Source organism: Telopea speciosissima, chromosome 2 (genome assembly GCF_018873765.1).
Source record: "Telopea speciosissima isolate NSW1024214 ecotype Mountain lineage chromosome 2, Tspe_v1, whole genome shotgun sequence".
Taxonomy (NCBI): Eukaryota; Viridiplantae; Streptophyta; class Magnoliopsida; order Proteales; family Proteaceae; genus Telopea; species Telopea speciosissima.
Genome location: NC_057917.1, coordinates 71468834 through 71496569, shown reverse-complemented (window position 1 = coordinate 71496569; position 27736 = coordinate 71468834). Strand labels below are relative to the sequence as shown.

At 37.9% G+C, this 27736-nt stretch overlaps 3 protein-coding genes across 4 annotated transcripts in view; 2 read left to right on the top strand and 1 right to left on the bottom strand.

Moving 5' to 3' along the window:
• The window catches only part of LOC122652112 (regulator of telomere elongation helicase 1 homolog), a 44319-nt gene extending 35557 nt beyond the window's left edge, over positions 1–8762 (top strand). For both annotated transcript variants that reach the window (XM_043845783.1, XM_043845782.1), the window contains exons 23-24: positions 5257–5336; positions 8601–8762. In XM_043845783.1, coding sequence (XP_043701718.1) covers positions 5257–5335 — 79 coding nt within the window. In that variant the 3' untranslated portion in view covers position 5336; positions 8601–8762. The remainder of the gene's footprint in view (positions 1–5256; positions 5337–8600) is intronic.
• Positions 8763–15129: 6367 nt separating this feature from the next.
• Positions 15130–16005, bottom strand: LOC122651076 (transcription repressor OFP14-like). Its single transcript, XM_043844411.1, has one exon. It carries the CDS (start codon positions 16003–16005, stop codon positions 15130–15132), a length of 876 nt encoding a protein of 291 aa, XP_043700346.1.
• Positions 16006–22869: 6864 nt separating this feature from the next.
• Positions 22870–24138, top strand: LOC122651075 (putative F-box protein At5g55150). The gene has a single exon (XM_043844410.1). The coding sequence runs from the start codon at positions 22870–22872 to the stop codon at positions 24136–24138; it is 1269 nt and encodes a 422-aa protein (XP_043700345.1).
• The last annotated feature ends 3598 nt before the right edge of the window (positions 24139–27736 follow it).

The window sequence follows — 27736 nt, the reverse complement described above, 5'->3', positions numbered from 1 at the left end:
TCCAATACAGGCTAAAGTTTATTTCTTTGTTATGTTCTAAATTTGATTCTCTACCTATTGAGCTAGTGAAATGTGACTACTTAATTATTTCTACAATGGGCCCTTGTGAATAGTCATTGTTTGCTTTTTTAGGCTATTTATTTTTAGGGGCGATGTTCTCTGCTCGGAAGCGCATGGGGGTTTGGGCTGTGCCCAGACACATGGGGCGGGACGGGCGCATCATTTCGTTCATTCAAGGGGGTGGGCTAGTCATTTTTCCCACCCCCATGTGTTTGGGTGCATCATGTGCCCCCAATGCAGAGAACATTTTTCCTTATTTTTATAAATAAATAAGAATTTATTGAGAGTTCCGTAGTTGTAGGTTAGTGGGGGCTGTTATGTTCGTATTTTCATGTAAGTGGTTTAATTCCAGTGGAGTGTTTATTTAAAGGTGGGAATCAATGAATAAAAGGGACCTTTGACAAAAATTAAACACTGACGTGTAACTGGACGTTTTAGATTCTCTCGAAGCAATCCAAATTTTTTACCCCCTTGGCACAAGGGATAAGTTGTGCTATTGCAACCTGTTGGTTGCAGGTTTAAAACTTGGAGACAACCTCTCTTGCAAAGCAAGGGGTGAGGCTGCGCACATTTGCCCCTCTCAGACCCTGCAGTAGTAGGTACTTCGTGCAATGGGTTGCTCTTTTTTGTTGCAGTCAATAATATAGGGAAGAAAATGGAGACCATACCAAGGTGGTACCAGAGCCTGGGAATGGACCATCGAGTGGAGAAGTTAAAGCAAGATGTGGGGTCTCTCATGACCGGCCAACAATAGATCATGAACAGACTCACAAAGCTCTTTGACATGCTAGAGAAAATTCTCAAGGTTTGTTGGGAGGCAATGGTGTTAGGTTAGGGGTTAATGGTGGAACACATCAACATAGCTCCAACATTCTTTCACCCTTAAATTAGTAAAAGTTGTATTTTCCTCATTACAATGGCGAAGAAGATACAACGAGCTGGTTGTGTTGGGCTGAACAGCTTTTCCAATTCCAAGGAATTCTTGAAGAACGGGTGGCTTTGGTGTCATTCCATCTTGAGGGTGATGCTTACTATGGTTCCAACTGTTCATGGTAGAATTTTGAGTTGGACTCCACTCGAGGTATGGTCCTACTTAGTTTCATGATTTCTTTGATGAGCGAACAAAACTTCAACAGGGTGAATCTAAATATGACTATCAAACCCAATTCGGGAAACTTCTAGCTAAGTTGCACCATCTTTCACAAGATAGAGAAGTTAGCTGTTTTGTTTGTGGGCTGAAGGAAAGCATCAAAGCTAGCATTTTAGCTGGAAGGCTTGATTCCCTATCGATAACAATTGGGTTAGCTTGATTGTATGAAGCTCGCAATCTGTCCCTCTGCCGAGTTATGCCTTTGGAATTTAGGAAAAACACCTCACTTTATGAGAAAGGAACCTCCAACCCATCCAACTCTTTTGGTTAGAAGGATGTTTTCGGAAGAATTGCAAGAACGACGTGCAAAGGGGCTATGTTACAATTGAAATTACAAATTTAGCCCTGGACACCATTGCAAAAAATTGTTTGTGATTGAGGCTTGTTTTGAGGAGGAAGATGGGAACATCGTTATGGATGACGAAGCAGTTTCAAGATCATGCTCTTGAAGAAAAGGGAAAAATTTAGGGGGATGTTACATCCGCAGCTCTGACAACTTGCCACATGTACATATACAATGGCTTTGGTGTTGAAGATAAGGGTTAGGTTGCCAAGTCAATTGGGAACTTCGAGAGCTCCGCAATGGTTGGGTTGTTGTAGGTAGTGACTCTTGTAGTTGTTAGTGCTGTTAACCTGTTAGTAGGGGCCATTGAGTTCCTATTTTCATGTAAGTAGTTTAATTCTATTGGAGTGTTTATTTAAAGGTGGGAATCAATGAGTAAAGATTATCTTTGGCAAAAGATTCCCTCAAAGCAATCCAATTTTATATGGAAGAAAACAAAGACCATACCATACACTTTAGTGTTTGGTGTCTTTCTTTTTTGAAAGGCGGTCTTCCTAGTAAGTAAAAAACCTTGCTAATCAGTCATCTTTGATCCTGATCGGATGACCTTTCCGATCATGAAACAAACATAGTTCGGCTCTCTTTTTTCGTTCATTCAAATGCAAAAATCCATTAAGGCGACGAGCGATGCCACCTGGTCTTTCCGTTCCTTCTCTTTCAGAGTGGAGCACTCCTTTCTTGGCTTGGTAGCATTATAAGCGAGCCTTCGCGTGACATGAACGCTATCTATGAGGTGGTTGCCCTCGAAGCAATCCAATTTTATATGGAAGAAAATAGAAACCATATTGTACACTTTAGTGTTTAGTTTTGCCAAAGGTAATCTTTATTCATTGATTCCCAACTTTAAATAAACAAATCCTACTCCAATTTACAACTCCAACGAAATTAAACCACTCCATCATGTACCTACAAGAAAACAAGAACTCTACAAAGAATATTAAGACCCACCACTAACAAAACTAACAACTACGTGGCCTCTTAAAGTTCCCAAATGACTCAGGTAACCTAATCCTTATCTTAACAGAAAATAAAGTGACATTGTGCATGTGCACTTGTAAGTTGTGGGGGAGCTATGGATGTAACATCCCCCTCTTAATTTTCGCCCTTGTCTTGAAGGGCATGATCTAGAAATTGCTTCATCATCTATAACGGCGTCCCCATCTTCCTCAAAACATGCCTCAATCACAAATAGTTTTTTACACCAGTGTCCTAAGACTAAATTTTCCATTGCAATTGTAACATAGCCCCTTTGCGCGTCTCTCTTGCAATTCTGCTGGAGACATCCTTCTAACGAAAGAGTTGGGTGGTTGAAGGGTGCCTTCCTCATTAGGTGACATGCTTTCCCTAAAGTGCAAAGGCATAGTTTGGAGTTGGTATAGACTGTGAGCTTCATACAATTGAGCCAACCCAATTGCTGCTGATAATGAATCAGGCTTCCTAGCTAAAACATTGGATTTGATTCTTTTCTTCAATCCACCAAAGAAGCAACTAACTTGTTTGTCTTGTGGAAGGTGCCCCACCTTAGCTTAGAGTTTCTCGAATTGGGTTGACAGTTACATATAGTTTCACCCTGTTGAAGTTTGGTTAGCTCACCAAAGAAATCACGAAATTGAGTGGGACCATACTTCGAGTGGAGTCCATCATGAAATTCCTACCATGAAACTAACACCCCTCTCTCGTTTTAGCAGCTAGAATCATAATTGACCATTTCCCTCTCGATGAAATGACACTAAAGCCATCCATTCTTCTTCAGGAATCCTACGGAATTGGAAAAACTGTTCAGCCTGCCACAACCATCTCGTTCTATCTTCTCCTCCATTATAACTGGGTAAATCCAACTTTACTAATTTAAGGACGAAGGAATGATGAGAGCCATGGCGTTATGATCTATCGTTAACCCCTGACCCTTCCACCATGCCTTGCGACATAGCTTGAGAATTTTCTCCCACCTACTAAGCAGATAATTTTCAAAGCGCTCTGTAAGTCTGTCTATGATCTACTGTTGCCTTGCCATGAGAGATCCCACATCTTGCTCTAACTTCTCCACTCGATGGTCCATTCCCAGGCTCTATGCCACTTTGGTACAATCTGTGTTTTCTTCCCTATTTTGCTTAATGCAATCGAGGGAAAAAAGAAAATTGCTTCAAGGGAACCCGAAACCTCTAGTTTACACGTTAATGTGTAGTTTTAATGAGATGAACTTTATTCATTGATTCCCAACCTTAAAAAAAAAAAAACAATTCCCAGTCCAACTTAAAACTTCAGTGGAATTAAATAACTCAACTAACAAAATGTAGGACCCACCACTAACAACACTAAAACTATGTGAACTCTTAAAGTTCCCAAATGACTCAGGTAACCTAACCCTTATCTTAACAAAAAAATAAAGTGGCGCTGTGCATGCACATGTGGCAAGTTGTGGGAGAGCTACAGATGTAACACATAGTATATAGCAACAAGAAGTAAGAGACCACCACTATTATCTGGAGTGTTAGACATGAGAACCTCCCAAAATCTAGAATGGGGATATAACCATGGGAATTTAATTGATCAGTTATGCTTGACATGTATTTGAATATCTCTTCAAAAGAGTGCCTTCATATTGGACTGGTTGATGCTTAGAGCAAGGGTAAGTATGTGCATGTATCTTTAATTAAGTGTATTGTAATGAAGGTCAATAGAGAAAATCAAAACAAACAATGAATAAGAAATTTAGTATAGCTTTGAAACATCCAAGTAGATGTAGAACCACATTGAGCTAAGTTTATATGCAAAAGATGCACAGCAGTGTCCAAATGAGTGTAATGTCTGACACAAGAAGGTGGACCCTCAAGAAATCTACTGGGATGAAGAAAAATTATAGAACCAAGAGACAGAAACACTGAAAAGGGATGACTACCTAATAGGAAAGGCCCCAAATACAATTGCTGTGTGACAGTTCTGCTTTGGACAAGCTAATCAGCCTAGCTATTGACTGGTATCAATTTTCTACTGAAAGAAATATTACTACCTGGAGAGAGAAATCTGGCCCTTATAATAAGATGCAAGTGTCTTCAAAGGCTCTTTTTGTGTGAACTGTACCACTTAATAGTAAACAAAGCTGAATCATCCTCCACGATAAGGTCTGATCACTTATAGGCCTTTTGAGGCTGAACTTCATCACCCACACCTTGTGAATCTAGAACCATGTTTTTTAAATTGGAAAGTACATAAATTCCGGGTTTGCTTGTTGCACTGAGTAAGGCACTATCTTGATATCCTTGGTGGTTATTGTTCAACTCTATTTGCATGTGACTTTGAATTAATTTCCAACCATGCAGTTTGAATGATCAGAACGATTCCATTGTTCAGATTGGATGGTTTATTGACCAGTCACATGTCTTGGAGGACCTGCGATCCTTGAATTGATATTGGTGTTGGTCTGGCACTCAGTGGTCCAATTGCCCAGTCTGACAGTACATTACAAGAGTTATATTGGTTCTTACTTGTCTTTATAGTTTGAAGGTTAATTTTCATGGCTTACCAATCATCAAGAAAACAAAGATAAAGTTAAAATTTTCAGCTTATGAAGTTATGATTCATATTTTCTCTGAGTGCTCATATTCCTTCTTGCAATGCATTTGATTATGATCTAATGAAGATATACATAAAGAAATGTAATTTCATCACCACAAGATCTCATTCTGTTAATAATTTTTGGCAGATTCAAGGATTATATCCCTGAGAAGTATCGGCCTATTTATGAGCAGCATCTTAGAATTCACGAGGCAGCTAACCAATGATGTAAGAGACTATTTCCTTGTTGTGAAACTATCTGTTTTGGCTCGCATTAAATTCCTCTGAGATTTGCTTTCTTTCTCTATTTTATTTTCCTCGTTTCTGTCTTCCCAGAATGCATAGCTTCTGTATGTTCAATTGCCAGGTTAGCCCTGTTCAGTCCATTACCGAGTATACTGGATTAGTTAGTTCGATAATTCAAACAAACCTGTGATATCGAAACTCTATATATGAAATCAAATGATGGTAAAACTGCACCGAATTTCCATGAAAGCAGCATATCCTTCACAAAGCATAGAAATTGTTGTCGGTCAAAAAGCTTAAGAAAATATTAGTGATTAACCTTTTAGAATACCTATTGGTTGAAATAAAGAAAATGAAGTAACTTTATTATTTCCTAAGGTAACTGGTTAAGCAGGAGAGAGAATTGAGATTCAAGCTTTGTTGCCTGGACACTTCATGTACACCCGGGGTACCTGTGTTAATGTGAAAATGCAACCAAAAGTTGGAGACTTCGATATGTCTGCGATGAACAGGAAGAAAATTACTCATCCTTTTGGCACATTTATCCCCCAGGAAGAAAATTAGGCATCCTTTTGGCACATCAACACCCCCCTTCACTTATTTTAGCCTAGTCTCATATGGTACCTGTTAAGTGTATAGAGTGAAGGGGATTTCCCTCCTTTCCTGGTTATGTTGTTACTATTCTTATTAGTTAGTAGTGTTTGGTTAGAGTTGGTCTATTAAAGTCATGTTAGTGTTATGTCTTTTTTTGTCTTTGGGTCTTTATGCAATTAACTCCTTATTGGACTTTACTTTTACTGACAATATAAATCTTTAGCCTAGTCACGATAGGAATAATACTGAATTCTACTGTGGCTCTAGGGGTTCTCATCTGTCCATCGATATTGTCTTCTCTTTCTCTCTATTGGTTCTCTTCTTCTTCTTCATAGATTCTGGTTTATTTAATTTGGTGCATGTTATCAGAGCTATGAAGAAGAAAAAAAAAAAAAAAAAAGGGGGCTATAATACCCTAGTTGGAATGGAATGAAAAGTTGGGTTTGAGTTACCTCTCTCGGTTGTAGAGTTGAGCTAATGGGTTCCTCTTTCGTCTGTCGAATCATATTCTCAGGTTTGGATTCTTCTTTCCCTCTTTACTTTGTCGTGACTCTTCAAATAATACTGTTGCTGCCACTTTGTTGAACCCAACCCCTTTTCCTTCCCTGTTTCTCTTGCCTTTTTATCCTCCTTTACGGTGCATCTGTCCTCTCTTTAGTTCGACGGAACATACAGGCTGACCATCTCCAATTTCAGCAGAGATCTAGGGTTCTATCTTTACATAACAATGACTTTGGGAGGTTGCTTTGACGTATCCCTCCGTGAGTGATTGCTGGACCAAAACCAATTGATCTTCATCATCCTTAGTTTTCCCACCATAAAATTTGGTGTGCCATTTCCTATCCCTAGGGCGATTCTTACCCTGGATCCCTGCTCCCAATCAGTTCCTCTGTTGTGAGTTACAACTCGAGTTCAGACCTGGTTCTTAAGCCGCCATCAGGTCCTGTACTCATGTTTCAACAACTTCCTAGTGAACTACAAGCTATTTAATTCAGTGATTAACTGTTGGAGTTATAGTGCAACCGGTTGGCAATTTAAGTCTTAGGTTTGAAGTCGATTGGCCTCCAATCGCTTGATATCCATCAGCCGCAAGTTTTGCCTTACCGTCTGTACCTATCGTGGTTGGAGGTTGAAGACAAACCCAACGCAAGATCACATCAGTTGGGGTTGCAATTTTTTGAAGATTGGTACTTGCATGGAGTGATGTTTGCTGTTGTAATTATTAGAGATTATTTCCTCAGATTTGTTTAAATTTGGCCTACCTGGGATTTTATTTGCTACCGCTGTTTTTGGTATGGGGTTTAAGTGCGACTGATCTTTCGTGATGCATGTTATTGTAGCCATATGATGATGGGTTATCCTTTGGTGTTCTCCCCTGCATTATTTGTCCATATGTAGTGCTACATGTGAGGGGAAGGTTGGAGATTATTATCTGAGATATTTGAAGATCATTATTATTATCTGCTCTAGTCATCAGCTGAAGATTATTATTATTTTCTTGTTCGTGTCATCTTCTCGTGTCCTCATCAACAATTTTATCTTATAAAGATGGTTACTTGTGGTTTTCAACAACAAAATTCTTGTTTGTGGTTCCCAACAACCTTATGCTATGTTATGTGGTTCCCGACAACCTTATGCTGTTATCATTGGTCTGCGATAACCATAGTTGTCATGGCGTCGCCATGGCGTCCTGGCGCTAGAGAGGGTTGCATGGCGACCCTCTTTGATTTCTTCTTCCTGTCTCTCTTTCCCTCTTCGATTTCTTCTTCTTGTCTTCGATTTCTTCTTCCCTCTTCGATTTCTTCTTTCCCTCTTCGATTTCTTCTTCGATTTCTTCTTGCCCTCTTCGATTTCTTCTTCGATTTTTTCTTCGATTTCTTCTTCCTGTCTTCTTTCCCTCTTCGATTTCTTCTTCGATTTCTGAATTTTCTTCTTAAAACTTGAGAAACAATAGAGAAAAAATAAAACATGGCTTGAGTATACATCTATTAACACATTAAAAATAAAGAAAATAAAAAATAAAACATGGTCGACATGCTCGCCATGGCAACGCCATGGCGGGCGACATGTCGATATATCGACGTGACACCCCTCCACCGACTTGGATCGCCGTGACGCCGTGACAACTATGGCGATAACCTACACTGCACTTTTATCAGTGGTTTGTAACAACCTATGCTGTACTTTTACCAATGGTTCACAGCGATCTATGCTGCACTTTATCTATCTTCTTTGTAAAGATTTCTATTTGCCTTGAGAAGGGCTTATGATGTTTATGTTGCTGCTGCTGCTATGATATTTTGGATGGAGGTTGGTATTCTCTGGGATCTTTATCCTCTCAGGTTTCCTGCCCGGTACAGTTCGTCTGGTTCCTCTCATAAGGGGCGGAAATGATGACCTTACCCCCTGTCCGAACACACTGCCCGGGTGGGTCCACCCCCCTTTTATTAGAGGCACTAGGGAACTGTATCGGGCAGAGAACTTGAGAGGATAATTTTCTTAATCTCTGCTGTGTATTTTGTTCGTTGCTGTCTGGATTTATTCTACACAAATGTTTTTCTCTACTATTGTTGCGGATGATTGGTGTGCTTGAGTTGGTATTGCTACCAGAATGAAATTCTCTATATTCTCATTGGCAGTACATTCCTGCAGCTTAATTCATCTGACTTGGATAGCTTGGTGTTAGGAATTTCTTGGCAAAGCTGAAGAAAGACTTGATTCAGGTATGTACTGTATTGTGCAGTTAATTACTGATATGTTCATATAATTTTGCTTATATTTTGTTGTTTGACTTAAAGGGAAGAGCCAGGATGACATGACGTACTACCACACACATTGGGGTTGGTGAAACTTGACTTAATGCAATTGCATGAATTACATTATTGTTTAATGCCATTGGGGTTGGTGAAACTTGACTTAATGTGTTATGATCTGGGGCCACAACTCGCATGGGACTCTGGAAGGTTGAAATTTTTGTGGTCTTACTAATCTGGATGTTGCGTTTAGTGAGAGGAACTGTACATTGGAACATATGACAGGGTAGAGACTGATACGATTCGGCAGGCCGGGGAAAATTTAATAGATACCCTGATGGGAAGATTAGGCATGTAGGGTGCTGGAGGCATTCCGTCTTCACTGTCATGGGCAACATCAAACAAAGGAGCCAAGTAACGACCATCAATTAATTGGATAATGAAACTGGCAATACTGTAGGTGGGGTCCTTCATAGTGGATGTGGAGGTTGTTTTTGGGTTGTTGTGCAGAGTCAGATAGATGTTGCTGACCAACAATAGAGGTGGTGAAGGGTATGACGGGTGGACACTGATGCAATTAAGCAAATTAATAATATGAACCCTGATGGGAAGATGAGACATGAAAGATGGTGGAGCTATTACTTTCTCCACTTTCATGGGCAACAGAAAAAAAAAGGGCCAATCAACACCCTTTATTTAACTGGATAAATGAAACTTGCGATACTGCAGGTCTGGGTGCTTTACAGTGGATATGGAGGTTGTTTTCATGGGGGTGCTTCTTAGGTGTTGCTGACAGATGGTGGTGATGGAAATGATTTCATGAGTCATATAATATAGAATGTGGATGCTGTGAGCAGAGCTGGTGGAGTATTTGGGCCCAGTGCTATTACCAGTTCGAAAGACTGATGGAAAAGATCATTACTACCATTAATAGCTAAGCTGAGCTCTCTTTTTCATTATGTTATGAAAAACCTTCGCTACCTGAAGAATTTGGAATTCATATGGATGCCCCTTGGGATAAGGGTACGTGCAATTATGTATGGCAAGAGGAGATACTTGTTCAATGATGACGATTGGAGCTACATTGAACTGCATGGTAATTATTCTTGTACACTTTTGTTTTTGCCAACTGTGTAACATTTGAATGTAATATTTAAAACTAATATTTTATATTTAAGATGATTATGAGACTATCTATGCATGTTGGATTTGAGTATAGTGCTCTAAGGACCTACACTATAAAGTTTAGCTGAAATGGGGATATACTGAGATAGGCTAATGCAGGACTTAAGAAGTACAGAACCAGAATATCAGCGGAACTAGTACAGTTTGCTTCTTTTATTTTTTGGTAAATAGGGAGTTTATTGATGATAAGCATGTGTGCAACCAATAGCTTTAGACAAACAAAGGTCATGAAGCCATGAAGTTTTAAGCGGCTAATCTGTCACACATTCCGAAATAAAAATCATACCAAATCAGACCTTTTAGTCTTTGGAGATGCACGCCAGGAAAGAAATAACTGGAGAAACTCAGCTGTTCATACCATTGATAATACTGCAATTTGATCTTACATCACATTTGAGTGGAACAGTTATGGTTCGGGCTGATAAATCTTCGTTCATAGGTCATACCATTGCCAGAGCAGAGGCTGTAATACCGGCACAACATTTGAATTTTAGCAGCTCATGTTTTGTCAAATGGAGAAGTTCGACTTTAATTCTTCTATTTGCATGCTTCTAATGAAATAATTCTGAAGGGAACAACTTGTCACCAATGTGGTGAACTAAGATGTTGTAACATTTTTTTCATTGCCTCTTGCCTTATTCCTGGAAGTTTTTTTGGAAGTGTTTTAATGTAGGGTAAAACAGAGTTTTCATACAGCAGAAAGTTATTTATGCAACATTTAAACCAGTTTTTAACTTTTTATGTTGAACGAAAGGATTAACTCATTGAAAAATGGGTGAGTCTGTTTGTAACCAAGAAGGTTACCAACAGACTTTGTAACCGGACTGTTTTACCCTCCAAATAATGATGTGGCACTATAACAAATCATCTAATATTGTAAATTCTCAACATTGTACGACCCTCTTCTTCTTTCTCTTCCTGCTACTTCCCTGTTTTGCTTGATTCTATTGCAGGCACCCTATTTCCAGGTCCGCTATTCCCACTCCCTTCTCTTTGGGCTTCGGCTTCGGCTCCTCTTTTCCCTCTCCCACTTCCTTCCCCCATCCTTGTAATGAAGCACAAATATGTGCGCTGCCATTGAACTGTGCAACTTAAACTGCATAAGAGGTACTTGTGATTTATACTCTTGAATATTCCATGAACATCTTTGTTGGAACTAAACTTCGATTTGATGCACCAATTTGGAGTTTACATTTTCTTCCCATTATGGGAGATTCTCTGCCTTAAGAACGAGCACATGTTGTCATGATTTGCATCTTTTATTCCTAATTGTTTTTGCTTATAGTTCTATACCCTTCTACTACTTCCAAATTCTTCGGTATATTGTTTAGGATTTCATTTACTTTCTGCAATTACCGATGTTTGTTGAAACTCATTTGGAGGATGGGTTTTGATTTAGTTCACCCGTAAAATTCACTTCAAGGTATCATACATCATTTCACATAATGTTGGCTAAGTTGGTGCGGAGGAACTCGGCAATATCAACCAATTGCTGAGTGTAGGCTTAACCTCACTGTACTTGCAGGTCTTGAGCCTGAGGATATTGGTCTGAAGCGCAAATGCAGTCTGAAATATCAATTGATGGAATCCTGGGGAATGGATGTCATAAACATCATGTTCTGCACACTTATTAAAGATTGCAGGAAAAACACAGGGAGTGGAATTGAAGACAACCATTGAAGGGGATTCGGGGGTAATTTTTTTGCAGAGGATGGGGCAGAGTTTCGTGGGATGGGCAAAGTCGAGGAAGGGAGATGCAGTGGGAAGGGGATGGGAGAGGGGAGAAGGGAGGAGGGAGAGGGAGGAGGGAGAGGACACAGGAGGGGGCTGGAAACGGAGGCTGAGACGGAGGTGGGGAAGATGGGAAAACAGAGACTGAGACAGAGATCGGGTAGAGAGGGATAATGAAATTACGAAAAAAATTTTACTTGAAAGAGGAGAGAATAATATATTCAAGGGTAACAATGGAATAAAAAAGTGATTCCAGCAGTTACTTGTAACCATCTCGGTTACAAACAACTTTACCCTTGAAAAAAAATGTATTATAGTAAAAGGGCATAAAAGTAAGGTTAGAATCTTGTCTTGGTAACAACCAAAATTTCCCGATGCTAAAATATTGTCTTTAATTTTGCTAAAAAAGAGATTATTGGGTCTTATCAGAAAAACAAAGGAAAATTATCATCTCAATTTGCCTGCCCTTACTTGATGTCAAGTAAATCTAATAGAGGGAGGTGGACCTCACGTAGACCCCACCTTGGGCAGTATGTTCGGGGAGGGGGTAGGATAGTCATTTTTGTCTCCTCTGTTAGATGTACTTGACGTCAAGTATGCGCAGACAAATTGAGAGAATAAAGATAGTCATATTTGTCTCTTTCCCTAGTTAGTTGTTAGTCATAACTGCCATGTGGTAGGTCAAGTGGACTTCAAATTTAGTGAGAAGTACGCCCCATTCTTTTGCCTTTTTTTTCTTCTGCTAAGTTTGAATCCAATTAAACCCTAACAAATGTCAAAATAAAGCATCATCCATGAGGGTGTCAATTTAGAGCCAAAAACGAAACTTGCCGTTTAAAATCGAATTGAATTGAACCAAATAAATTGGTTTGATTTTGATTTTAAAATTCTGAAATCATTGGTATGATTTCATAATTGAAACTGTCAAATCAAACTGAACTACCCATTTTCAAGCTGAATAAAGAATCGAATAAAACATATTTTTTAAAATGTTTTAATTAATGTGGATGATAAATTTTATTCCATTTTAATGTTTGGAAAAAGTTTAATAGACTATGGCTCTACCAAACAATGGTTTCTTTTATTGTAAAAATGTAAAATGTTTGCCTAAAGGCCTAAAATAAGGCTCAAACTAAATACAAATCGAGGTCAAAGTTGAATGTGAAACCAAATAAAAATTGAACTGTGTCAGTTCAATTCTGATTTGGAAACACATGCTCCTATTCAGTCTCAGTTTCCACATGTTGTATCTTAAATCGACCCAAAACTAGATCGAAAATCGAAACCAAACCGTTTGACACCCTTTATCACCAATGAGTTAGGGATTCTACCTCTCCAACAGGTAAAGGAAAATTTTTTCCATAATGAAAAACCCTTTGAGAAAATTACACTGCCACCCCCTGAGGTTTGTATAAAATACAGAGTGACCCCCTATGTTTCTAAATTATACAGCCACACCCCCTGAGTTTTGGTTGGTTGTTACAGTCAGACCCACTCCGTTATATCATTCCCGTTAAGTGGTACGGTGTTGGTAATTCACAACTTAAAATGACTAATATACCCCTATTAGGGGTGTGAACTTACCATCCCCTCCCACCCCTTCCCCTGCTCTGTTACTCAAATCAAATTAGGGTTCTGGTCCTCTGCAACTTCTCAAGATGGCAATCTATTGAGGCAATGTTCAACGCCATCTCGATTTAGGGTTTTTTCGCAGAACAGAGGAGTCCCTCACTACTTCTCCCCCCTTCCCATCCTCTCATTACTCCTTTCAGGGTTTAGGATTACAAGTCTCTGTTTCTCACTCTCACTCTCGTTGTTTCCACATAAGTGCTTTCTTCTCACAGAACCAAAAACCCAAACCTTAAAAGCAAGGGAAAGATTCAGGTAGTAGAAGTATATTCAGGTAGCAGCAACATTGTTCTAAGAGGATCAAATCAGTTGGCAGCAACTAACTCTTCAGACCGAGAGCTTGAAACCCAGATTTGGGAGATAATTCAGTAGCAAGAAAAATACAGGTTTGATGGACCTGAAATTGCAGACGAGGGGAACCTTGGAGAGGTTACTTGTATCCCAAAATATTATTCTGATCAGGTGGAAGGATCAGAAGTAATTGAAGAACCAATGTGACTAAAAAACAGAGTATCGCAGGTGATAAGGGTGGACCGAGTCTATGACCAGGCCACCAAGATTCGCTGGTGATAAGGCTCCCTAATTATCTCCTATATCTAAGATATTCTACCAAATATGTTTTCTGATTTGATCACCAAGATTGTTGGTGATACCCTAAAATATCCTACTATACTTACCTCCTGTAATTGTGCATTTACCCTGTATATATTTGGATGCCAATTGATGTAAAATTCATTCGATCATAATGAAATATATGGCTCTGTAGGCCTTGGATCCGTCGACGTAGGGCTTATGGCCTGAACCACGTAAAACTTGTGTTTTTCTTCTTCCTTTACTCTTTTCCATTGTTTATGTTTAATATCATAAACTTAACAAGGTGAGGTAGGAGAAATTTGATTACTGAGAATCAGACTAGTAGAAGATCTGAAATATTGGTCAAGTGCACGTTCAGATGCCTTCAATTACCTTTCAAAAAATCGGTATCATCAAGTGGCTTGATAGTGAGCACCATTGAATCTTGATAGCTTGAGAAAAAATTCCAGATCTGTAAACCACTACTGATATGGACATGGTAATCAATATTTCCAACTAGATATCATCATAAGCAGCAGTAGATAAATGAGATTAGGCCCTAGTTTAGCTTCATATCTTCATGCTTCGAGGAGGGAGAGATCGATGCCACCGATGGCGGTGCCCCCGTTCTTGAGGGGGAGTTCTGAGTCGTCTCTCTTTTGCTTGGAAGTATGGTTGGTGTTGGAGTTTCTATAGTCCATCACTTAGCATAGATGAAGAGGGCAAAGTTGGAATTTCCCACTGAGTATTAATAGGTTATTAGAAGAGGACAAATTTGGTATTTAAAATGTATTATTTAACACCGTCCACTTACCATCCACTCAGGGGGTGTGGTTGTATAATTTAAAAATATAGGGGGTCCCTTAGTATTTTATACAAACCTCAGGGGGTGGCAGTATAATTTTCCCAAATCTTTTTGTTTGTTCTAATTAGTTTCACACGCACAAGACAAAGCCCTCTTAGCTAGGGAGTCGCGGTTAATCTCCATGGAAATGTGGTGAATGGAACAACTTCTGAAATGTGTTACCAAGTTACTAAATATCCTTAAAAATGCTGAGGGTATCAGAAGGAAAGGAATCCAAAGTGCCACTGAGAGGAGCTTGATATCTTTACCAATATTGGGTATCACAATAGGAGGTTTGAAAGTTTGGTAAGAAAAGAGAATTCTCATTCCATATTTCCATATACATAAACAAACAACACATGCGTTGCATATATACCATAATATATATCTATACTCTATAGAGAGGGATCATAGAAAGATTGTGACTTTTCTTGCTGGGCCAGCTATATCGTATAAATAATAAATCTCACGTTACATGTCCTTTCCTTCTCTTCTCTCCTTTCTTCGTCCTCTTCCTGCTCGTTGCTGTTGTCTTAATCTTACGTGGTTTTCCCGGCGAACTACCGGAATTCTGACGTAAAATTACCATCAGATCCACAAAAGCCCCAAGTATATATTTATAGGATTTCTTATCGTTCAGTTTCAAGTAACAAAACAGAAGCTCTTCCATGAACTCCCAATCCACGCTCTCATCCTGACTTAACCGTGCTTTAATCATCTCCGCCATGGATTGCCGGAAATCCTCATAAGGATCTCGACTGTACGTAAGCACTGCAATGCTTTCATCAGGGAGTTCCAAATTGAGACTCTTTATCTTCGCAGACAGAGCCATGGACTCACGTAGAGTAGTCGAGCTCGATCCAGTTTCACCCAATAAGGTCGATCGGGTGTCTTCCAGTAGTGAATTGGATGTGCTGGGTGACACAAAGAACCGATTCGATGGCCGTACATGAGGTGTTGCGTCACCCAATCTTGGTGATTCGAAGAGGAATGCTCTGGGACTACAGATTTTGCAACGTTGATTGGCGGCGCCACCGCCACCGCTGTTCTTATTGCCATCGCTGTTGTTAGTGTTGCAGTAGAGGGAATTGAAGTTTTCGAAGAGGAAGTGATCGATGTCGGTGAGAGTTGCAGCATTATCATCATCACCATTTTTATGGGTGTTGGATTGGTTTTGATCCACGGAGAAAGAAGAGGTCTTAGGGTGTCTGCAACCTGATAAGATCCAATTTGAAGGGCTGTTTATGGTATTTGGATGGATTGGAAGCTGGGTTGAGATGGGTTTTATGAGCTTAGAGAGGTATATTTGCAGAGATTTTTGAAAGCTTTTGTCCTTTGGCATATTTTCCTTCTCCCTGTCGGTCTAGTAGGTGCCTAGATGGGTTGGCTTATACAGTGGAGAAGCAAGAAAAGAAAAATGGACAAAAAAAGAGGGGGAAAAATATAGAAAAAACAAAGGTTGTAACAGATGTGTGGAAAAGGTGGAGATGAAGGAATGGTTTTATATAGAGGAATTGAAGAAGATGCAGAGAGAGAGAGAGAGAGAGAGGAGTAACATAAGACTACAGTAATAAATGGGAAGAAATGCGTTATCAATATAAGTAGGTGGGTGGGGTTAATGTCTTTAATTGGAGGGGTTATTTAACTCTTAATTTGATTTCTTGACGTGTTTAAATTGTCTTTGAAATTAATGTCTTTTTTTATGGTTTTGGAAATAATATAGAACTTGAGAGTCTTTGTGGTGAAGTATATGGTTATACATGGAGAAAGTTTTCCTTCCCCACATGGAGAATCACCACACCATCGTAGAGTTCACAAACCCCTATAGGGTTTTACGATGTTCTCTAAAATACCCTCTCCATACCCTCCCACACGCATTTGAAGTCCCGCGGAATGGGTTAAGGAAAACTCGGTCCCTAAAAGACCCTCCCGATACCCTTCCACATGCATTTGAAGCCTTGCGGTGTGGCTTGGCTCCATTTGTTTCGGCGTAAAATTTTTCGCGGCAAATTTTACTTCATAAATGTAAATTTTTACATGTTGAAAAATTTTCTAATGTTTGTTTCCATAAAATAAAAACATTGGAACACTTTTCAACATTTAAAATTTTACATCTAAATTTTTATGAAATAAAAAGTTTCAAGTAAAATTTTACATCGAAACAAACGAAGCCTAATTAAAGAAAGCTCAGTCTTATATTTATTTGGACGGTAAAACTTTTAGAACGGCTCAACTTGGTAACCACAAGTTTATGAAGGAAACCCAAATATAAATTTGAAAATTCAGGACTATGGTAGAATATATTGCCAAATCATCATTCCACGTGACAGGATAGAAGTTTGAAAATTCAAGACTATAAGGTTTGATAAGCTTATCAAAATGGACTGTTTAAATGAGTTTTTCCTTTTATTGGAAAATAATAGATATATTATATTTTAAGGAGAGGGTTCTTTGTGCAAGTGGCATAAATAAGGCAGAATGGATTTCTAGATAGGAGGACAGGGAGGTAATTTCATATATGAAAGAGACAGATAAAGCAAGAGGGTGATAGCCAGGGTTATGAAAATTGGGATCGAGGATCAAATCGGTCAATTCTGATTAGAAACCCTAGAATCGACCCCTCATATTTGAAAATCATAATCAACTGGATCAGAACGTCCCCAAAATCGAAAAACCATTTTGCCTAGGTGGCATTGGATTCAAGACCTTGCTACAACCAATGAAGAAGAGGTACCAATTCTTCACAATCAATCCAGAGAGTGACGGTGGTGAGCCCTAACTGCTTGGCCTGCTGCAAGCCTTTGGGTACTCCTCTTGCTTTCGATTCCTGACCGCTCTTTACATAGTTAGAATTTGAATATGGACATACATACACAAAAATGGTTTAAATTGATCACTTGTCCATTATATTGGGATGACTAGGGCATTATGCCAACTCTTCACCCTATCTATTTGATGTGCCCCCCATGATCATCCTAATCTAATCCATCTAGAGTGTTGATAGCACCCACATTATTTCTGAATGACTGCCTCTTTTCTCATTAGGTTTCACTAGCATCACGAAGATGTCATGGATAAAATTTAAGTAATTGTGCTTCATAGCTTACGGCGTAGATACACTTCTATTCGGTTGGTTGGTTACTGGTTCATAATCAGGTTCACGAAATAATTGGGTTTTTAAATGGTTTAATTGACTAATCAACTTACAATTGGGCTCTGCCCCCCTTCCCTCACCCAAAACAAAAACTTACAATTGGGTTATAAATGGGCCGTAAATAGGACATAAACGGGCTTTAAAGAGACTAAAATGGCATTAAATGTGCTATTGGTGCTATAAATGGCCGGTTAGTTGGGTGCAAGTTGGGCTGTAATCAAACACCATTACCGATCCTTTTCATAATTGGGCTAGGTCTGGCACCAAGTTGTTTACTAATTGGTCAGTCTGATGTTGGCTTTAACCAATCGGATCTAGTTGGGCCTACCAATGCAAGCTAACATTTGACACCCTTACATCATAAAAAAAAAAAAGAAAAAAAAAAAGCTAACATTTTAGATTTAACACCCTTACATTTGACATTTTTTTTTTTTTTTTTTTTTTTTTTTTTTTTTTTTTGGGTTTTTGATAAATGCCCTCCTGAAAATGTCCATTTGTCCAAATATCCTCTACAACATTTTTTATTACAACCTCCTCCCTACTTTCAAAATATTGTAGCACTTTGGTCTCTGTTGTTAATTTGGGACGTTAGATGTTAGTTTTAAGGGAACTAATGACCAAAATGCCCTTCTGATAATAACCCATCAAAATTAAAAAAATAAAATAACCATGCCCTCATCTTCCCCAAATCGATTAGGATTGAAATTGAAATTTTTTTTCCCAAACTGATTACGGTTTGAACCCATCTGGAAAGCAAGAAATCAGAATTGGTAATGACGACTCAATACAATCATCTTCTAAGTTGAATTCGCCTTTATCATATGTGACGTTACGTTGTGTTGATCTATGAAATAGAAATCGATGAAATAGATGCGATTTCCTCTAAAACCACCAGTGCTAAAATCACGATTGTTTTTAGAAGAAGAAGAAGAAGAAGAAGGAGATATGATGGAGAAAGATGAAACCGGTCCGATAAAAAACATCTGATCTTCACCTAAGCTCTTCCATCCATCTTTCATTAGTACTTTTGCACTTGACTACTTGAGAGTAGGGATGTAAACGGATTAGATTTGGCTCGGATAGTGCTATATCCGTATCCGCATCCGATTAGCTTTCGGACGGATTCGGACAGTGCCAAACGGATATAGATACGGATCGAATATTTTATTCGTTTACATGTAAATATAGCTTTTCGGATAGCTATCGTCCTATTCGTATCCGCATCCGTTTAGCTTTCGGACGGATTCGAATAGTGCTAAATGGATACGGACACGGATATAGAAACAGATTTTGACTATTCATTTACATCCCTACTTGAGAGGATGAAAACCTCCCTCGTCACTGTCCTCATCCCTGACTAGCATGTTAATTTTTAAAAGAAGAAAAAAAAAAAAAAACTGAAGACAGTTGAAAAGTCAACGTCTTAAAAATGTGATTAAGATGATTGTACTAGGAGTGAGGATAAGTACAGTCCTAGTCCAACTTGTTAAATACTCATGGATATAGCTAGGTGCGGACGAAACTATACATTTTAAAGTCCCTTTGTCCAAAAGGTTTCCAATTTAACAAACAATCAGAATTGCCATATAATCATTTCATGTTGTGAAAATTAAGGGTTTGTCTTACTATTTGGTAATTACTATATTAAAAAAAAAATGGAAAGCCTTGTATAACCAAGCTAGCCTTGACCCTTGAAGAATCTTTATTACAATTTACAATTGGTGTTCTTGAATCAAAACCGTCCAATATGATATTTTTACATGTTTTAAAATCTAATAATTTTCTCAAAAATTGGCGCCAAATCAAATCCACAGGGGTTGAGTGAAGAGGAAACAAGAACTTTTCAAATGAGGTGTGTGGGCCATGGTTATAGTAAGAGGAATTAAATTGGTTGATTGACCCATTATTCATGTTTGATATTCACTTTTGGTTATTGTTTCCTCCTTTTAGTTAGTAAATAGTACAAAAATTAATGAAATTTACTTATCTCAACTTTATTGAATAAAAAACTCTAAAATCATAGTCTGTTTGATTCCAATTTCTAGGATTCCGATTGATTTTGATTTGACTTAGACCAGAGTTAAATTAAGGCAAATCCTATATCCGATTCTGTATACTTAAACCTTGGTGTCCGCCTTGATTGACTATAAAGACAATAAAAACACCCATAAACGACTAACCAATAGCATAAAGTTTTCCTGGTTGTGAAAGTCAAACCACCATCCTAGGGTTTACAAATCCTTATAAGATTTTAGTATATTCTCTAAAATATCCTTCCAATACATCATGCACATCTAAAGCCATCTTGAGGAATGGATTCCTATTAACCAAATATAAAAAAATGAAACAAATAAGCATTCCTAGCTATTTTCATAATAGAGAAAAAAAAACCCAACATTTGTATATAAAGAGAGTTCTCTGAACAAGCAACATAGAAACAGATACTAATATGATGCGAGGTCATTTCATGTAAAGAGAGAGAGAGAGAGATAAATTTGGGACATGGGACCCAATTTCATAAGAGTTGTTCAATATTCATAGTTGGAGTTTTCGGGTGGGTGATGTTAATTTGATTGTTAGATGTTACCATGTGATGAGGTAGCTTTTTTAAAATATTTACCAGCAAAAAAAACTAATCTCCTTTAAAAATAGTACTATCCATTTATTTATTTATTTATTTTTTGATGGAACTATCCATTTTTCTTTGATTGTTAAAGGCTCCAGCAGCTGGCTATGACTTTGACCTGACGGGTGCGTAGGCGAAACTCACCAAATCTTAAATGCTATGTATGGTAGGAGTTGGGACGTAGGGTAGTAGGCCAAATTCTAGGAACATTGTCCAAATCACTACCAAATCTTAATTAATTCTTAATATTTTATAAAAATTCTTAATAGTATCTCTAATGATGAGGATTTGAGGGTGTCAAAAGTTGGCCCACACTGATAGTAAATCGATTGATTGAAGCCCGAGATTATTGAACATGTTGGGCTCAAGCACCGATCGATTGATAATCAGATATTCCTAATGCAAGGTAGTGACCTGACAATACCCAACCATTTATGGCTTAGTTCATTTAAGCCCACTTATCCCGGCTATAGCCCATTTATGACTCATTTAAAGACCATTTATAGTATGATTAATCAATTAGATTGTTTAAAGCCTGATTAACTTGATTACCTCGAGTCCTATTATGGACCTGTAACCGACTGATCGAATAGAAATGTGTCCATACCATGACCTACGAGGCCTTATTACATAAGCAGGTAAGAACGGTGCGAAACCTTAAATTGGTGGGAACGACTAGGCCTGACTGAAACCAACCGAACCCAACCTATTGACACCTCTTATTGAATATTGAATACCCACTAGTTGAAGTGAATGAATCCCAAATAAGATTAGCTTCTCGCATAATTAATCATGGATTAATATTGACTTCTTAGCCTACACTATCTCTTCGGTTAAATTAATACAGTTGTTTTATATATGTATGTTCATGTCCTTATCAATCGATTAATCATACAGTCTAATAAAGTGAGACAATTAAACATGATACAACCCTTTTAACTCTAATCATATTGAATTTGGAGTACCAAGTTTCCTTTTCAGATATAGACAATTAAACATGATACAACCCTTTTAACTCTAATCACAGTTTGAAGTTTTAATTTCTTCCTTATATTGTTTTGACTAACTAGAGACAACTCTCAATATTGCATCCAGGGGCGAATTATTATTGACACAAAACTTTGTTGTTTTTTCAATTGTCACAAGGCATCTATCCTGTCACACATATAGATGATATGTCCATTCTGACTATTGGATTGAGAGGACGTGGTCTAGATTAAATTTGTGTCAAATTTAAGAGTCTAATTTAATCTAGTACTCACTTTTGTATTCACACATATCTCGTGCATGTTCATTACTGTGCACACTCCTAACTATGAACAGAAACATGCGATTTAGATTAAAAAAAAAATGCAAAAATAGATGACAGATTAATCTTGTGATTTTTGAAAACATCACCTTCCATTGTTCCATGGATAACTAACTACCCATAGAACTTGGAGGAAATGGGAGGCCACCCATCATCTATCTAGATAATTTCTCTCAAGAGAAATGGTTTTCTACATGTCCCACCTAGGAAAGGCTTCTTATGTGGCCTAAATATCTACCATGTGACAACTTGAATGGCGCCAAACTTTTAGAAATAGTAGACTATAATGTTCCGTAATTAGAGATTAAATTTCAATATAAGTAGAGTTTGTCATATAGCAAAAAAGTTTTGAAAATCAAGCACTTGCAAGAATGTTTTTACCTAAATAATGACTATAGAGGATGCACAGTAATACAAAAAAAAATGGTATTTGATTGAAGGGATGTAGTTCTTGTCTGACTATATAATGTACGCTGCTAGCACCTCCCTATATGTATATATCTCCTCCCACAATAGAGATATATATGTCATTTCATAGGATACATGAGAGAGATAGACATAAGGAGATGCTATGCAGCCTGGAAACGTTCTTTTTCGTGTTTGTCTTATTTATAGACATCGGCTTTGTACATACCGAATAATGCGGGACGAACTTCCGCTATACCTTTTATAGTTTAAAAATGCCTGAAAATTTTGGTTGTTGGTTAATTTGTATTAGTAGGTTTTGTATGGTGATCATAGTGTTATAGAAGTAATCGAGTTAGCAAATTTTTATTATATATAAATAATCGTTATCATTGTTGTAGAAGGAATCGAGTTGCTCGTTATAATACAGCAAATTTATTCTAATTTTGTTAATCCTGTTATTTTTTTTGTATAAGGACCGAATCGAGTGGAACTCTCTCTCTCTCTCTCTCTCTCTCTCTCTCTCTTTAAAGAGTCCAATTTAAACTCAAAATCCTATTATCCTCTCCTTTAGAAACTCAAAATCCTATCATCCTCTCCTTTTATACCTCTCCCCCGGTCTCTGATCATATCCATATTTCTTTTTTTTTTCCATCTCTTAACTTTTTCCTTCATTGGGTTCCTCTGGAGGCATTGAAGCTCCGTTCTATATATGGCTTCTTCTGCAATGGGCTGGTCCGAACTTCTACCTGAACTGAAGGAGCTCATCCTTGATCGACTCACCTCTCTCTCCGACCATCTTCGTCTTGCTTCTGTATGCTCCTCATGGCGATCATCAGTAGTTACAATCATCACTAGTAATCGCTGTCCCCGTCTTCGTCTACTTCCGTTTCTGATGCTTCCCCCTGCTGACAAAGAAAAAGACAACACTACTAAAATCCGACCTTTCTTTAATCTTTCAAGTCGCAAGAAGATTAATGAGCTTCACATCCCAGAGATTCACGATAAGTGGTGTTGTGGATCTTCTCAAGGCTGGCTATTAACAGTAGATGGGTTCACCAAAGAGATTCAACTATTCAATCCAGTCTCTGAAGGCCATATCCACCTTCCTTCCCTTTCCGAATTCTCCTTTCCTCCAAGAGAACACCCACCTGAACCTCCAACCAATACATCCATGCATTACATCCACAAGGCAGTTCTATCTTCGAATCCTTGTACAACACCAGACTACGTTGTAGTAGTCATTGTCACTAATCAGAAGTGGTTGGCTTATTATAAGCCAGGAGCTGATAAATGGACTACTATAGTATCAGAAAAATGTTGTCATTTTGAAGATGCTATTTTCTACAAGCAGGGACTACTCCTCTATGCTGTTAGCAACCATGGACCCGTTGTAACTTATGACTTCAGTTCTGAAACCCCAATTGAGAGGGAAATCACTTTCCGGCCACCGGCGGGAAGAGGATGCGACATGTATTATTTGGTGGAATCATTAGGAGAACTATTGTTAGTTTTAAGGCACTTCAGGTGGCTTGATGATCACGAACCTGACGGCCACTACGATGACGATGATTACAAAGATATCGTCGTCCACCCACCATTCAAATTCAAAACTATCAAGTTTTGGGTTCGGAAGTTGGACGAGAGCAAGCGCGAGTGGATCCCAATTCAAAGCATTGGCGATGATCGTATTTTGTTTCTGGGAAATAGCAGCTCAATTTCTCTGTCTGCCCAAGAATTTCCAGAATGCCCCTGCATGGGGAACTCCATCTATTTTAATGACGACTACGATTATGGACCCTTTGAACCACCATCAGAAGGTTACCATGACACGGGAGTATTCAACTTTGAGACTCGCCGTGTAGAATCATTTCTTGGGTCGTTCCCTCCTCATTTGACTACTTGTACCTTTTGGTTAACACCTGAACCCATTGGAAGTGTGTCCACCAACTTCATATGTAAATTGTTTGATATTGGTTAATTTTTTGCATATTTACTAGACGAATATTTATCATTAGGTTTTGACTGGAAAGTGTTTACGACCAGGGACCATGGCTTTAAGTACTAATAACATAATTTTGTTGGTATTCTCAGTAGTTAATTTCGCATCGAGTTTCTCATTATTATGTTAGAGATTTCATATTAACTCCTCTCATTTTCCTGCCCGATCAGGTTCGTAGGTTCCTCTCATAATGGGTCGGAAATGATGACCTCATCCCTTGCCCGAACACAATGCCCGGGTGGGGTGAGATCGTCATTTTCACCCTCCCTATGAGAGGAACTTACGAACCTGACCGGGCAGAGAACTTGAGAAGAGAAAATTTTAATTTTTTGGGGGCGTTGAATAAAAATTGCATTAAAGGAGGAAAAAACATATAAAGGACCACCCATAAGAGGAACAGAAAAAATAATAAAACCAAAAAACAAGGAGAACAAAGGCAACTTAAAGAAGCTAAATCTGAAAACATTCCTGCTACAAGTGTAGCAATAAAATTTCGTTCAAATCTGAAGACCCCAACAACAGACAGTATGGCGATGCTAATCACAATCAGAATCAAAGGCCTGAAGGAGATTGCTCCTTGTTTTGATTTCAAAATCAAAAGAGCTCCAAACTTGGTTCTAAGTACAAGATGTAGCAGTCCACCTCCGCTTGTTGCACTTACAGTCTCTCTTATAGACATGCAATTACAAAAAAATATAAATTTAGACAACATTTGATAGGGGTAAAAAATATATGGTTACAAAATTTGTTTGTAACCTTCTTAATTCTAACAAACAGAAACACCCTAGACATAAATGCATGAAAATAGAAATAGATCTATTTTATTAATTCTAACAAATTGTCATTAAGGGCATACATGACCGGGTCAGGATCGTCTCCAGGGAGCCTGGCGCCCCAAGGGGGCATCCAACGGCTGAGTTGTACCGCACATATCTCGGCACACGCCTAGGGATGTGCAGCACAGCCAACGACCGGCAGCACCTTGGACATGCTGGGCTCCTTGGAGAAAAGCAGACCAACGACTCCCTTGGTCTTTCAGTACAAGCAATCATGCCTTAATTGGTTAGTTCCTTAACCTCAATAATATGACTTCTTCGACCATCATAAATAAAATTTTTTTTTTGGATTTTTGATGTGTCACTCTTCAGTTGGTATCTCCTAGGTAAAATGAAGATCTCTCCAATTCTATAATTGGTTAAGCGGATAACTAAGTGGATCGGTCACATGGTATGTGACTAATCTCAAGACCCCATGAATCATATAATTGAGGGGCAATTACTATCACTACCCTACACTTAGCCTATAGATATTTACTAAAACTACCGTATCTTAAACTTTTAAACTACCCCATGAATTTTTCAAAAATTGTTTAGATAAAGAGGATTGTTGTTTTTAAATCATTAGATAATTATACCGATATGATACATACCAACACGTCTCCTTTTTTAAAAAAAATGAATTGTCTTGAATTGTATCGAAATATATTGACCGATACGGACCAATAACATCGATACATCCAATAAAGGGTTATGTAGGTGGTTTAATACGTATCGATGTGTATTCATACGTATCGATAGATATGGCTCGATACATTATCGATATGTACCGATACATACCGATACCGATACCATCGTTACATTCCATTAAAAAAAAATCATTTTACAGACTCGATACAACTCCTAATCTAACGAAAAAATGAATGAAAACTCTCAATCAAAAATAAAAAATATTGCATTTAATCTTGGTTTTTCACACTTGTTAACTAAAAAACGAATCAAGGAATGCTACAACATCATCCTTTGCATCATCCAATAATCTTCATGGCTATAGACGATTACAACATATAAGAAATTTCATCTTTTATAACAATTTCAATTTAATGCACTTGTTTGATTATATATTATTCACCATTTTAGGTTTTATGCATGACACTTATTATATATTGTTTATTTATATTGTTTTTTGTTCCAAAAGTGTATTTTCATGTGTATCTTGACCATATCTATGCGTATCTGTATTATTTGATACGTATCTCCGAATGATGCGATTACAACATGTAAGAAATTTCATCTTTTATAACAATTTCAATTTAATGCACTTGTTTGATTATATATTATTCACCATTTTAGGTTTTATGCATGACACTTATTGTATATTGTTTATTTATATTATTTTTTGTTCAAAAAATGTATTTCCATGTGTATCTTGACCATATCTATGCGTATCTGTATTGTTCGATACGTATCTCTGAACGATACGATAAGTCTGTTAAAATCACCCGACCGATACGATACCCGATACCGTTACTTTAAACCTTGATCCGAAATGCTATATTTACATGTAAACAAATAAAATATCTGTTCCGTATCCGTGTTTGTATCCATTTAGCACTATCCGAATCCGTTCGAAAGCTAATCGGATGCGGATGCGGATATAGCACTATCCGAGCCGAATCCGATCTGTTTACATCCCTACCGATTAGCCTATTTAGGGGTGTCAAACGGTCGGTTTGGCTCGGTTTCGGTCGGGCTGAATTATTTTCGGTCTCGGAATGGTGAGACCAAAACCAAACCTTTAAGAAACTTCGGTTTTCGGTCGGGTTCAGTTTCGATTTATTTTGATTTTTCAATATCGGGTTAATACCAGTTTAGATCGGTTTGTTTTTGGGTTTGAGCCACAAAGAAATCTTAAATCCATAATTTGTAGTAGGGAAAAATTCGATAAATACACCTCAATTCACCTTTCCAAGTCAAAACAAGTATACAACCAAAAATAAGAAAATTGATTTGATATGTTCATGTTGTAATCTGAACAAAGAAGAATAAATTCAATGGATTAATAGAGTTTGTAGCGAAATCATTGTTACAAATCATATAAATATTTATCATTAATAGTACGGGGAAGAAAATTAAAATTGAAATCAATGAATAGTGAAGATAATTAATATTGAAATCACAAAATAAACCTTACTATCAAATCATTTATTTGATAACCAACTAATTTTGTATAGTAAACAAGGAGATCAATGGAAGAAGCATGGTTACAAATCAATTTTCTTCATTTGTTATGAGGCTGTGAGAGTTTCAGTAGGATAACAATGTATTATCATCAAAAGAAAATAAAAAAATCTGGATAGGACCAGGGCACACACACTTAGAAAATGGTCAAAAGTAAGATTTAAGTAAGATTTAAACATTATATAGAGTGGGGAGGGGGGAGAGGGGGGAAGAAACGTGGGCCTGGATTGAGGAATTGATAGATTTTGAATCAAATTGAGCCCAATAACTGGTTGCCTATCTCCCTTTTGATTCAAACTTGAGTGCCAATTTGGCCCAACTTACAACCCAACTCTCAGCCCCAGGGGATTCTAGACCTATTATAAGTGCAGAGGTGGATTATATGGTAAGATATTGTAATGACAACCATTTAGCCTACAAAATGGTCAAACTTGGCTGAACCAAAACAAGCGATTCTATTGTCTGATTTAATGTAAAACAACATCATTTTGGACACTATGATATACAACAGTTTCATTACACAAAATAGTAAAATTGAATTAATAAATGGTTAGATTTAG